The sequence below is a fragment of the Meriones unguiculatus genome, chromosome 5, assembly GCF_030254825.1.
Source record: "Meriones unguiculatus strain TT.TT164.6M chromosome 5, Bangor_MerUng_6.1, whole genome shotgun sequence".
Classification (NCBI taxonomy): domain Eukaryota; kingdom Metazoa; phylum Chordata; class Mammalia; order Rodentia; family Muridae; genus Meriones; species Meriones unguiculatus.
The window spans coordinates 128,053,323-128,066,540 of record NC_083353.1 but is presented as its reverse complement, the minus strand read 5'-3'; the positions used below and the strand labels follow the sequence as shown (position 1 = coordinate 128,066,540).

The 13,218-nt window shown below is 43.9% G+C and overlaps 2 protein-coding genes across 7 annotated transcripts in view; one reads left to right on the top strand and one right to left on the bottom strand.

Moving 5' to 3' along the window:
* The window catches only part of Gys2 (glycogen synthase 2), a 33,152-nt gene extending 30,591 nt beyond the window's left edge, over positions 1 to 2,561 (top strand). For 2 of the 3 annotated variants that reach the window (XM_060384418.1, XM_060384417.1), the window contains 2 exons: positions 1,551 to 1,812; positions 2,364 to 2,561. In XM_060384418.1, coding sequence (XP_060240401.1) covers positions 1,551 to 1,775 — 225 coding nt within the window. In that variant the 3' untranslated portion in view covers positions 1,776 to 1,812; positions 2,364 to 2,561. The remainder of the gene's footprint in view (positions 1 to 1,550; positions 1,813 to 2,363) is intronic. The other variant, XM_021658881.2, reaches the window with a different exon arrangement.
* A 131-nt stretch (positions 2,562 to 2,692) lies between these two features.
* Positions 2,693 to 12,984, bottom strand: Spx (spexin hormone). Of its 4 annotated transcripts, none has more exons than XM_060384420.1 (7): positions 12,897 to 12,984; positions 12,610 to 12,794; positions 12,193 to 12,273; positions 11,915 to 12,074; positions 11,272 to 11,334; positions 9,274 to 9,357; positions 2,693 to 6,534 (listed from the first exon to the last, which is right to left on the bottom strand). In XM_060384420.1, exons 2-7 carry the CDS (start codon positions 12,613 to 12,615, stop codon positions 6,476 to 6,478), a joined length of 453 nt encoding a protein of 150 aa, XP_060240403.1. In that variant the 5' UTR covers positions 12,616 to 12,794; positions 12,897 to 12,984; the 3' UTR covers positions 2,693 to 6,475. The 4 variants fall into 4 exon arrangements, with proteins under 4 accessions (XP_060240403.1, XP_021514545.1, XP_060240404.1 ...); XM_021658870.2 differs by having other exon boundaries at positions 12,014 to 12,074; XM_060384421.1 differs by having other exon boundaries at positions 11,915 to 12,071.
* Between the last annotated feature and the right edge of the window lie 234 nt (positions 12,985 to 13,218).

The following is a 13,218-nucleotide window of genomic DNA, read 5'->3' as shown; positions in this document are numbered from 1 at the left end:
TGCTTATGTACACATGGGCATAGGGCACTAACCAGTATTCACAGCACAGGACTCGTGTGGCCCAGCCCTAACTGAGGAAACTGTCAGCAGCTGATGGCCACTGAGGGAGGAGAGTCGTCTTCTTTAGCACTGTGGCCCATGGTAGCTTCCACATGCTTCAGTTCTTTTTTTGATTTCAGGCAAAGTGCCAGGAGCTTGAAAGGACCATGGATGTGTGACATAATGATAATATGCAAAAATGATTGAAATAGAAGTTGACCAGTGCCTCTCAAGCACGTGCACTCCTGTGAAGCAGGAACCGTGTGTTCCAAGCTATGCCCTGGTGGTGCTGTGATTCATGACACACAACTCTAGTGCTCAATAGTCAAGTGAGCTTTCTCAGGGACTCTGGGGTAGCTGGGCAGTGTCACCAAAGCCCAGTGCTGTTTCCTCACTAACTGAAATGATGCGATTGGTACCATTGGAATCAATAAAGTCACCCAACCATTGTGATTCTCTATAGTGATGGCTGTCAGTGGCCTACTTAGTTGCCCGTGTCCTGGAATTTTTTGAAAATATGTGAAGGACAACAGATATGGCCACTGAGACCAAAGAAAGCTCCTGGGTTGTCACAGACCTGGCACTGAGTTTCACTTTACCCTCACATGCTGTGGCCTCCAGCAAGTGATCTGCTGTCTCTCTCTCTCTCTCTCCTCTCTCTCTCTCTCTCTCTCTCTCTCTCTCTCTCTCTCTCTCTCTCTCTCTTTCTCTCAGGATCACGAAGAAAAATTATGAGACTGTTGCTAAAAAATTATATAGAATATAATTATATACAATTATTGTAGACAGTATGGATAGCACTTGGTATATTTTAGTGCATAATCAAAGATAACTGTGTGGTTAATGAATTTATTTAATATTGATAGTTCCATACTCAAAGTTCATGAGCACCCAAAGGATCACAACTGACTACCTCAAAACAGTTAAATTAGCACTCAAACTGCTACATCATTGAAAACCAAGTCAGAGGTGGCTCAGCAGTTAAGAGAGCTTGCCAATCTTTTAGAGGACTTGAGTTCAGTTGCCAGCCCTCCTCATGGAGTAATCCCCTGTTATTTCAACACCAGGGAATATGATGAGCTCATCTGGTATCTATCTGTGTGTGTGTGTGTGTGTGTGTGTGTGTGTGTGTGTGTGTGCGAGCGACTGTACACATATGTGTATGCATGCATGCATACATGTGTTCATGTGTGCATGTAGGCGTATGTGAGTGTGTATTCAACTGTGTAAATGAGTGGGCACGTGTGTGCATGAGTGTATGTTAGTTACACAATGTAATTAAAAATTTTTGAAGACCCTTACATTAATAATGAGTAAACCAGCCAAGGTGGAGGCAAAGGCAGATAAAGTGCTGTGAGTATTGTCGGTTCCAGGACATGTTCCAGTTCCATGGCTATGGAGAGAGACCCTGTTTCAAAAACAACAACAACAACAACAAAACAGAGAAAACCAAGACGTTGTTGTTTTGTTGTTGTCATTTTATAACATTTGTGCCTTACTTGTCTGTGTAGACGGATGGGTTTAAGTACCCCAGGCCCTCCTCAGTACCACCTTCTCCACTGGGATCTCAGAACTCCAGTCCTCAGAGCAGTGATGTGGAAGATGAAGGAGATGAGGATGAAAGGTATGATGAGGAAGAGGAGGCCGAGAGGGATCGGTTAAACATCAAGTCACCGTTTTCTCTGAACCACGTTCCAAAGGGGAAGAAAAAGCTTCATGGGGAATATAAGAACTGATTCAGCTCAAACAAAGTGAGAATGATTCGTCGTGGGGGTAAAAAAGTGCTATTCCTTTTCTTCTGAGAATCTCTATGGAATCTAGTCTTTGCCCACAAAGACCAGAGATTCAGTGAATGACACTTTTGTAAAATGACACTTGAAATAAAACCTAAGTTTTATCTTCGAGTCTTGTCCCTGTAAATTTACAGATGACGATTTTTAAAGGGGCAGGACTGGAGATATTTTAAAGATGGTTAATTTGGCTGGAGATGGTGACTCACAGCTATAATCCTAGCTCTCACATGGCTGGGGCAGGGGAATTGCCATAATGTGAAGACCAGGCTGGGCTACAGAGTAAGATCCTATATTTAAAAGAAATGATTAATGTCAGTGATCAGAAAATTTTAGCTACTGATTTCTCTTCACATGACTATCTTCATAATCCTTTGATTAATATTTATGAAGTTTCTATACGTCAAACAAATCTCTTCCAGCAGATATCGAATCTTAACTATGATCACATGACTCACGTACTTTAGAGAAGTGAGACTTTGTTATTCATTTATTATGTACATTAAAGCCATGAATTTGCACTTTTCTCTGCAGATGACTGTCAAAACTCCAAGTTCAAACTGATGTGGACCAATGGATATTTACAACTTGACTTCTGATATCTAGAATTTGTGTCCAAATCATTGATAGTAAGTTGTTACCAGCAACGTGTGTCACTTTACAGTAACGGTACTCTTGTCTAAGTGGAAATTTCAATCTTTTACAGATAATAAATTGCCAAATCTAAATGCATATATATGTTGGTATTTACAGATTTTATTTTCTTTTATAATATCTTGCTTTAACTGCTTCAGAAATCATAAAAACACATGAGAAGCACTTGTCACGAACAGTACCTAATGTCATTAAAAGTGATCATTAAAGAAAAAAATAACAGAAAAAGTAGAAATCTACTTAAACGTGGGAGCAGTTTCTCTAACACTTCCTGTGATGTATTGAAGGGGATAGTTGAACGATAGTACATAAGTAGATTTTTGTTTCCAATATAATAGAATCAAAACTGACAAAACGCTAACAACAGAACCTACCTTTACCCAGTTTTTCTTTTTATAACTGACTAGCATTCACTGTGTCCCACCCACGGCATAGAGATCACCTTGACTACTGTGCCAATTAACCTTGCTCTGAAAATTCTCCATAGAAGAGCTGATCTGTCTAGAGCTGGGTGTTTTGAGGGTGACCGTGGAAGAGGCACCATGTCACATGGTTGAAGACCAATTGGAGGCGGTCATCGCTCCTGCTTCCCCATGGATACAAGCAATGAATGAGTCAAGCCAACATACAAGATGGTTGTGAATTCATCTTTTAAAACATATCCAGGAAGAAGGGACTTAAATTATATAAAGCTCAATCCTGCTTTAAAAAAAAATCCCCCAATATAATAAGGTTAGGAACCATGGCTTTTGTAAGGTGTTTTGGTCACGAGGGTATAATCATTAGGAATGAAGTTAGCGATCTTAGAAGAGACCACCAAACTAGGGATGTAGCTCAGAGGTAGACTCCTTGTTTAGTTGCTTGGGGCTCTGAGTTCAATGTCCACAATCAAAATAAGGGAGAAAAGACGAAGAAGAAGGAAGGAAGGGAAAGAGAGATGGAGGGTGGGAGGAAAACATGAAGGAAGGGAGGGGGAAGGAGAGAGAGGAAAAGGAAGAGGGGGCAGAAATTGAAAAAGGAGGAGAAGGAAGAGGAGGGGGAGAAGGAAGAGGAGGAGGAGAAGGAAGAGGAGAGGCCCTAGGGAGTCCCCTTGCCTTTCTATCATATAGAAGTCTAGCCACAGCAAAGAACCACCTACAGGAAAGTAGCCCTCATCATATATCCATTCTGCCAACATGCTGCCCTTACGCTTTCCAGAACTCTAAGAGCAAATCTGTTTTTGTTAAATGGCCAGTGCAGGGCGCTTTGTTTTAGCAGCCCCAGTGAACTGAAACTGCTGCTCACCTTCTATGACAATGCCATGGTAAACAAACCTGGTTTTACACACGCAGCTTTAGGTCTTACAATTGTTATGCTGATGGCTTTTCAAGACACAGGGAGGACTCTCCTTGAGGAGATTCAAAGAGGCCTCATAGGACAAGCCCAGCTTTCTATGAAGTAACATGGGCTGTGGCTGCATCATCACACAGTGGTTTTAAATGACATGAAATGAGAAATGAGCTCTTCCTGAAGAAATAGTCACTGGAAAGACTGAACTCAATGAGGTTGTGTTGCCAACTGTCCTTTCACCTGAGGCAACATAAAACAAGGAGACTCATGGCTGCTAATATACACTCACGTTTCTAACCAAGCACAGAAGGGGTATGGATCGGATACTGATCTGAACAAGGCAGAGCCCCTTTGCCCTTTGTCTCTCCTGTTTCAAGTTACAGTGGTGTTGGGGTTTGGGGAGATTTCTACCAGCAATGCAGAGAGACAGAACAATCAAGTAAGGTGTGATGCAATGAGAGGAAGGATATCCTGCATCATGCAGAAAGTGGCAAGCAATCCTGCAGAGATGCTCCATGTATGTGTGTATGTACATGTGTATGTGTTGATGTCAGCAATTTCCCACTTAAAATACGAGTGCTATAACATAAACAGTTTCTGATGTGTGACCTTATTCATTTCAGTTTGTACAATGGTTTAAATACAGAGACTTGGGAACACACCCTGTTCTCGCTGGGAAGTAGTCAGGAGGGTCTTTTAAGACGTGATCCAAAGCCTTGGGTGTGAATCCCAGAAACACATACTGAGCATGCACAAACCCTGGGTTAAACTCCCACTGTAAACAAAGTGTTAAAATGTGATTCGGTCTTTAAAAGTGATTCATGCAGTTCTTTGAGGGCTCGCGAACTGGGTCATTACACCGGAATGTGTTGGCGTGAAATGTGTCCTCTCCTTCTGCTCCACCTCTTTCACACACGTCCTCTTGCTTTCTGCTTTGCTCCCAGGCTGTGAACAGGGTTAGGTTCTTCCAGTCACAGAGGAGATGCCAGAGGCATGTTTTGGGGCCTCCCAGCCTTCCAAACCCTGACCCAAAATAGATCTCTTTTCTTTAATCACCAAGTCTCAGGCAATCTACTATAGCAATGAAAAGCCAACAAAGACACATTCAAAGAGGGTTGGAATGTTTTATCAAACTGGAGAGAGGGAGCCAGAGCACTTACGAGCACATCTGGGCTGCAGAGTATTTAAGGAATGTGATGAAGAGGCGGTATCACTTGAGTAGCTACAGTCATTTAGACAGCTTTTATGAACTACACTGCAGCATGGAACATACAGCACGAGATTGTATGGGGGAGCTGTGAGACGAGCCACTTCCTGAGCAAGGAACAAACAAACTATTTAAATGAGCAATACATGCCAGTGGGTGTCCCTTCAGTAATCGATAAATTGGATAAGGGACTCTCCAGTAAATTCACCTAAAAGTCATGACTAGTGACAGGTGCCTGTGTTGATGCCGCACAGACTTAGTACTTGAACATTTTGGGCAGCAGCCAATGGTACATTAACCTGATATAGTTTTATTATTTAATTATGAACTGAGAAGCAGACAAAACATATGTACATGGTTTTGATTACTTAACACAATGAGTTAAAAATACCAGATTACAGAGATACTCACATAAAGATATTCTATAGCTACTAAGTAATAGCTGTACGCTGGAGGCTATAAAAATCAATACTTGGTCATTAACCATAGTTAATGACTCTGAACTGATTAGGTAAAATGTACCATGGTGATCATGATGTAATTCCAAATGAGTTATTTTGCTTGCTGTGGGGATCTTACCCGCAAATTACCCCAGTGTTTGCCTGTGTGAGTGTGTGTGTGTGTATGCTTTCACACATGTTCGCATGATATTAAACCTGAACTTATTTGAAAAACGATAAATCTAGCACATGGCATGCACTTGTGTCATGGGGATACCTTAATGTAACATCATGATGGAGTATTTTTCAGACATGGATCTGATCCCAAATGACAGGTTTGCACCTTTGTGTAACATAAGCTCCAGAAAACTCCATCACCATCTGCTTATATGCCAGTGACTTTAAGGTCCAAGTTTTTAAGTGGCATTCAATTACATCTCCTAGGAACACAAAGAGGCTCCCTTGGTCTCCACAGACCTTGCAAGGGTTTCAGAATCATGAAGCATCTGTCATCTCGGCAATGACAGCGAAATGTTTTCTGGGGACTCTTATCCAGGCACCCTCTCCTCACCTCCCTCCTTAACCGACCTCTCCTAGAAGAGTTACAAAAAGGCATTCTACCCCTTCCTGTCCTAACATTCTCTTTCTTACTGGGGATGAGAAAGGGGAACCAGAGAGGATTGCTACCGAGTGACACCAAAGGGCATGAGGGTGATGGGGTGAGAAAACAAATAGCTAAAGACAGGGCCTGACTACAGGAAGAAGAAAAACATTTATAAGGTTCTCAGACTTGACATTGAAAGGTCCTATAAAATCCAAGCCTATGTAAGACACAGGTGATGTCAACTCAAAGCAGTAGACTGCGACAGTGTTCTAGACAGGAATAACATGTGACTAAACCTAGGGGTGAGGATGTCTAGAGTTACAGGTGTGGAAAGAAGGGTACACGGACCCTTTTCACATGGTTCAAGTTTTCACCGCGAGCAGACCTACACTTGAATGTGTCTTGGTGGATTTCACCAGTTCAACACTCTGTCTTCCAAGAATTTGCTTTGATCAAAATTCTCTCCTTCATCTGTAAGAAAGAAAAAAGAAGAACATAAAGTTGTTGGTTTTAGAGAGAAGAGCAGAAAGAACCTTAAGAAATAGACAATTGATTCTTAAAGTTAAATTAGTCATGGTCTATGCCATTAACATTTTACAGATTGGGTTTTCATTTGTTTGGCTTTAAAATGTCTCCCTTCATATTGGGACACAGCTAGCAATCCAAAATTCAGTATCTATATAGCTGAAGAGGAATTTGAACTTCTGATCCTCCTGCCTCTACTTCCCAAGTTCTGGGATAACAGACATTTACCACAATGCTTCTTTATGTAGTACTGGGGATTGAACCCTAGGGCCTTGTGCTTGACAGGCAAACACTCTCCCAACTGAGCAACACCCAGCCCCTAACATACAAATCTTTACAATAAATAAAGCACATTGTGAAGTCTGGCAGAAGTCTAAAGGGGCTATATGTCTTTCTCTGATGAACATGCCTTCAGTCTAAACACCTGCCATCATAACCAACCACCTGCATGAAAACACTGTGGCCTGTGTTTCCTGCTGAGATAGCTCCTGAATGGGAATGGTGACATGGGAACACATGTGATAATATTCCTTCAGATAATTTCTTCTGGGTAAGCAGTGAGGCCAAAGGCAAAGACGCTTGTCAGCTGTATGGGAATGCAAATGTCAGGCTAGAGTGTCTTATGAGATTAGATAGTTGCAGGATCAAAGTACACTAAATATAAAGTAGAAGGGATGAAAGCTGTAGGGAGGCTGATGCAGCATGCATTCTCTAGATTTTAATTTTCCCAAGATTGCCTTCTAGACAAAACAACATTCCCTCAGTTAGTCACAATATAATTTGAATCCCAGTTTACCTCAATTGCTCACCTCATTTGAAAGTCAGTAAATAATGTGCTTTTCTCTAGAGGGAAGGAAAATGTGGACACATGGACAGACACATACATGCCTAAGGATTAGAGATGGAACAGAAAATTATCCCAGGACAAATGCCATGGAAATTTAAGTTTATGATGTAAGAGGCTCCCAGATGATACTTAGAGACTCTGCAAGGAAAATACAGATGAATGTTTGATATCATATGGGAACCCAAAACTTCTCCATTTATTTAGGTTACTAAAACTTTGCTTCTTCAGTTCACCTCCAGAGACAAGCTACTCAGAATGTGTCAATCATTAGAGCCGGTGAGATGGCACAGCAGGTAAGGGCACCTACTGTCAAGCCTGGCAACCTGATTTCAGTTTTTGGAACCATGGTGGTGGAAGGAGAGCACTGACTCAAAAGTTATCCTCAGACATCCACACATGCAATGTGGCATGCATGTACCCCACACTGAAGTAAATATGGGGAAAAAAAGCTCACTTTAATAATTAACACATTATTCTTGTTTTCCAAAAACACTTGAAATGGGGACCTAGAGTGGTGGTCCTCCTCCCCCTTAAAATGAATTCTCTTATGTAGCCTGGTGTCTATCTCTGAACCTCTTCCCAACACCCACATCTATTGTCAGTCAATCACCATCATCTTTTCCTTCAAGACCTGGTTATTGTGTTACACCTGGAAGCTAAAATCAGTCACCTTGGACACAGCACCTTCTGTCTGTTATCCAGCTCCTTCTCATTTTTCCCCATGCCCAGCGGAGAATGTCTTCTGTCAATAGTAAAAGGAATTGGGCCTGGAGAGATGAGCTCAGTCAATATAGTGCCCATGAGGACCTAAGCTCAGATTCTCAGCACTCACATAAAAGCCAGACGTAGTGGCACATGCCAGTGACCCCAGTGGTGGCCATGGTGGGACAGGTTCAAGACAGGCGGATCTGTGGAAGCTCACTGACCAGCCAGTTAGCTGATCAGTGAGTTCCCGGTTCAGGGACAGACCTGTCTTTAAAGACCAATGTGGGAAGTGATTGATGAAAACACCCAGTGACAACCTCTGATCTCCACAGGCATGCACACATGTCTGTACATGCTACGTGTATACACACTCACTATGTACGTCATTACAATGGTCCCTAGAGTCGTGGGACCAATGCTGTGTCGGGGTCACAAGACTAGTAAAAGTTGACAAAACTAGGCTTTACACCCAGGTCTGTGAACTTCCTAGCTGACCTAGCTGACCCATTACCAAGATGCCTCAATTCTGCTGGTACTTCTAGACCACATGGACAGAATGGCTGTTTGTTGATTACATCCACTCATGGCTTAGAAGAAGTAAGAGAAAATGACACAGCCCTGCAGTCAAAGCTGACCCTGTTAAGGTGGGCCATATCCACTGCTGTGTGTGAAAGTGAAAAAGGACGGCCATCAGCCCTTTCATTGGGATTAATTTTAAATAGTGAGCAATTGGATTTTGATTATTTTTCTTTTCTTTTTTTGGCTTTATTGTTTTCAATTATAAAACAATGAAGCTGATTGGAGGTCCTTCAGTTTTAAAAGTCCTGTTTGATGGAGGAAGGAGGATAAGGAGTTCAAAGCCACCCTTTACTACCTAAAGAATTTGAAGCCAGCCTGGGATAAAGAAGGCTTTGTACTAAAAACAAACAAACGTTACTAACAATAGGCTAGGTTCATGAAATTCATATTCAATTCCCCGTTGTCATCAACGTAGTGTTTTTATATTCTTGGGGCTCTTTTCACTGAGAAGTACATTGGCCTTTGTTGAATAAGCATTTCTGTGAGTCTGGGGGGGAGGAGTCCGTATGGAAAGCTCCTTGTTCCAGAATAGAAAGAAGTCACCACACTTGCACCTTTTTGTAGTTTTTGCAAGGAAGCCAGAAACAGGGCTGCAGCCTCTGGGACAGTCAGCAGTTGAAGATGTGGGTTTCGTCTTTCTGGAGAAACAGAAATATACACAGCCTTGTTATTCAGATACACAAAGCAGCATTTAAATATTCCTGTCAATTAAGCACGGTTAATAAATTAGCATTCAGATATTTGTGTCAATTAAACTTACTCTGCTGTGTGAGACTAGGAAAACCTCTGTGGTGCAGACTTTTGACCTGCAAGCAGAGTACACTGCATGCTGATTTAATAAAACATTAATTTAAACATTTATATTGCATTTGATTTAATGCATTCTCGTGTGTGTGCATCATTGCACGCCCACATGCACAGCTGTGTGCTCATGTGAGGTTCAAAGGACAACTTTGGGGCAACTCCTCTCTCCTTCTATTTGTGGGTCCTACGGATTGAACTAGGGCAGCGAGGTTTGGCGGCAGGTGCCTTTACCTGCTGGTCAGTCTTGCTGGCTCCACAATAACCTTCATAAACTGAAGCATTGTATTTCTCTTAGAAATTGTTTTTGCTGTGTTTACAACAGAGGAGGGAAGAGGAATGTGCACTGTATGCTAGGAGTATGGCACAAGAGAAAGATGGAGTAGGAGGCCAACCACAGCACCTTTCCCCCTTCAGGGCTTAGGGGTGAATTTTCCCTCTCACAGCTTAAAACAGGTTGTCTGTGCTAAAAGACTCCGGCATGATTCCATTGGATCCTGAAGCTCCTCTTTGTCTCCTCCCAAATCAGTTTGAGATAAACATCCCACATTCTTGCCACATATGAGGAGGTAATTAGCTATTTGACTGAAGATACATTGTCTACATATTCAGAGCTTTTTCAGTTTTCTTAAGTTACATGTTTATCGCATCGCAGAGGTATGCTCCCACACTCTATTCCAATTTAAGTTGATAGATGACGCCTTCTCAATCCAGTACAGACCTTGAGTTTCAATCAGAAGTAACAGAAAGAGAAGAAAAGTATTTTACCCTAACAAAATGCGATTAGTCACACTGCAGACTCAGGAGCTGAGACAAAAGCTTGTGGAGCATCTGCTCCGGTCATGTCAGCACTGCTAAGTATTTTTCCAAATAAGTTTGGCTTCTATTCTTAGTATTTGTACACAAAATTCTACAAAAATTAATTTTTCTTCTTTTTAAACTTCGATGACATGAAATTCATCAAGGAACTGTCCCTGGTCCTATTGTTTTTCCTTTAAAAAGTATTTATTTATTCACTTTACATCCTGATCGCCGCACCCCCTCCCCCATTCCCATCCTCACACAACTCCTCACACACCCCTCCCCCCATTCTTCCCTCTCTTTCTCCTCAGAGAAGTGGGAGGTCCCCCATGGGTACCAACACGCCCAGGCACATTAAATCACTAATTTTACTTCTGAAAATGTTGTACATGATAAGTACTGTTTGCACAGTTTCCACCCTCTCTCTGTCCCCAACTCTCCCTATGACCCCTCTCTAATTCATGACTTTTTCCATAATTCTCTCTCTCTCCCCCTCCGTCCCTCCCTCCCTCCTCTCCTCTTTCTCTCCCTTCCTCTTGTAAACAAGTGTTCAGGGCTGAATACTTGGGCTTCGATAGCATATCCAGTTCCTGAAGAAAACGGATCCTTCCTCAGTCATTTATGCCTGGCCCTGTTTTTAATGGCTTTTACTTTATTGCATTTGTTTAAAAACTTTTGGTGGCTGATTTCTAAGTAATTGAAGAGGGAGATGCACTTGAAGCTTCTAAGTAATTCTGTCATGGTAACTGGTGTTTAGGAAGAGACAGCGCAAGGATCTTTCCATGGATACCCGGGTGGGCTTTTTGAGCCAGCATAGTCTCTCTGCCCCGAACCTGCAGCGCAGACCCTGCCAGTAGCTCCCTCCCTCCCCCGCCCCACCCCAGCTCACCAGCTACCTGCCGGGGGACAGCGCGGGTAGAGCCCCGCCCCGCCGCACAGCGCTCACCCACCTGGAGGTGGTCGGTCGGCGAGCTCCTTCCTGCGACCCTGGTCGGAGATGAAGCGGCGGCCCTCTGCGGGAGAGAGGCGGCTGAGTGCGGACAGCCAGCCCCCAGGCCTGGGGACCCGCGGGTTCCCTCCGGGGAGGCGACCCCGAGAGCAGCCCCGCGGGATTCGCGCACGCCTGTCCCTTCCCTTCCTCCCCTCCCCTTCCTAACTTCCTTTGTCAAGTTCATTTGATGCTTCTCCAGCCCCAGACGCCCTGTTCGCGCAAAGAAGCAGTAGTTCTCTCATTTAACCAACCAACCTGCTTTCACTCCCTCCTTCTTTCTTACACCCCCTCCCCACTTTTCCTTCCCTTCCTTTCCCTTCCCTTCCTTTCTGCCTTTCCTGGACCCTCCTCCCGGCCGCCTTTCTTCTTCCTTCCTTCCTCCATCCCCCGACAGCATCTTTGTCAGACCTGGCACTCGCTATGTAGGCCAAGCTCGCCTCGCACACACAGCAGTCCTCCTGCCTCGGCTTCAAGAGTGCAGGATTACAGTTAGTTGAAACCCCCGCCACCGGGTTTCTCTCTCTGAGGCTTTCTGCCCATCAGGGTTCGTCCCTCTTTACCGCCTGCCCTCGCCTGTCGTTTCTAGATTGTCTGAGAAGCACCTGTGACACTGTCTCCCGGAGCCCCGGCTCCGTGGCTTCCAGGATTCCCTGGGTGTCTCCCATCAGCCTCGTGAAGAGAATAAAGACTTTGGAACTCACGTGCGCCCTTCAGATAGAGCATAGCTTGGGGAGTCCAGTTTCTCCTCTCAAAGAGTCTCTGCTGCCCCGGCGTGGCGGCGGGGGAAGGAGAGAAGCGCAGTTAGCTCAGGACAAAGGGGTGGAAAGGAAGAAAAGCAAAGAGGCCGCACCCAGGGGCTGTATTCTCTGCATGCGGTTACCTGTGGAGCGCTACTGCAGTTTTCCAGGACAGACAGCACCAAAAGAAGGGCCAGAGCTGTCACCACCAGGCTCCTGGGTCCCTACAGGAAACATCAACCAAACACAGATTCATCTGAGTGTCGCTGGACTTTCTGCCTCCTCAGAGCGGACAAGAAGCCCTCACTTCAGTATATGTTCCTACCTTCTAGCTAATCCATAAAGAGTAACTTTAGAAATTAGAGAGATATGATTTTCATAACTTCACCCAAATAAAGAATTGAGGAATAAGTTCTTTTACTCAGCGAAGTCAGAAGGCTGCACTATTTAAAGGCACATTCCTCAAACGTGCAGGCAACTACAATGCTCTTTAAATATTACCGAGGTAGGAAGGCGACAGTTCGTGGAGCAGCTGTGTCAGAGGCACAACTGCTGCTTACCTTCATGTTCTGGCCCTTTCCGGAGCCCCACAGCCGCTGTCTCTCGACCAGCGAATCTCCTAATCCTCTTGCAACCTGGGGCTTTAAAAACCCTTAGTGTGGAGTCTTCACGGGGCAAAGGAGACCACGGGGACAGCTTGTCAATCTTCAGAACTGAGCTGATCTGATGATTCCTCTGGGGAGATCTAATTGGCAGAAAAAAAGACAATGATTGATAAGCGGATATCATTTGTTTGGGAATTGACCACATCGGCCAGGAGACATTCTGACTGTATCAGCATCGTCACCTTTGCTTTCCTTGTTAGCTGCCCAGTGCCTTTTATCATCATTCATGAAAACAAATGGATAATGTAGCTCGATGTGGCTGAGAATGAATCACCCCTGTGAACATGAAAAGGTCAGCGGAACTTGACATCAGTCATTCATTCACTCAAGTAGCCCTCTAGTCAATAATTTAACAATGTTGAATGAGCACCTCCTACCAGACAACCCTTAGCTCAAGGATCCCCTTGGTCTCAAGCTGATCTTTTAGTTAGGGGGGCCTCTAGCTACTGGCACAATGTTTTTTGCTTAGGTTAGTGAGTAAAGGTAGGCAAGATGGCATAACAG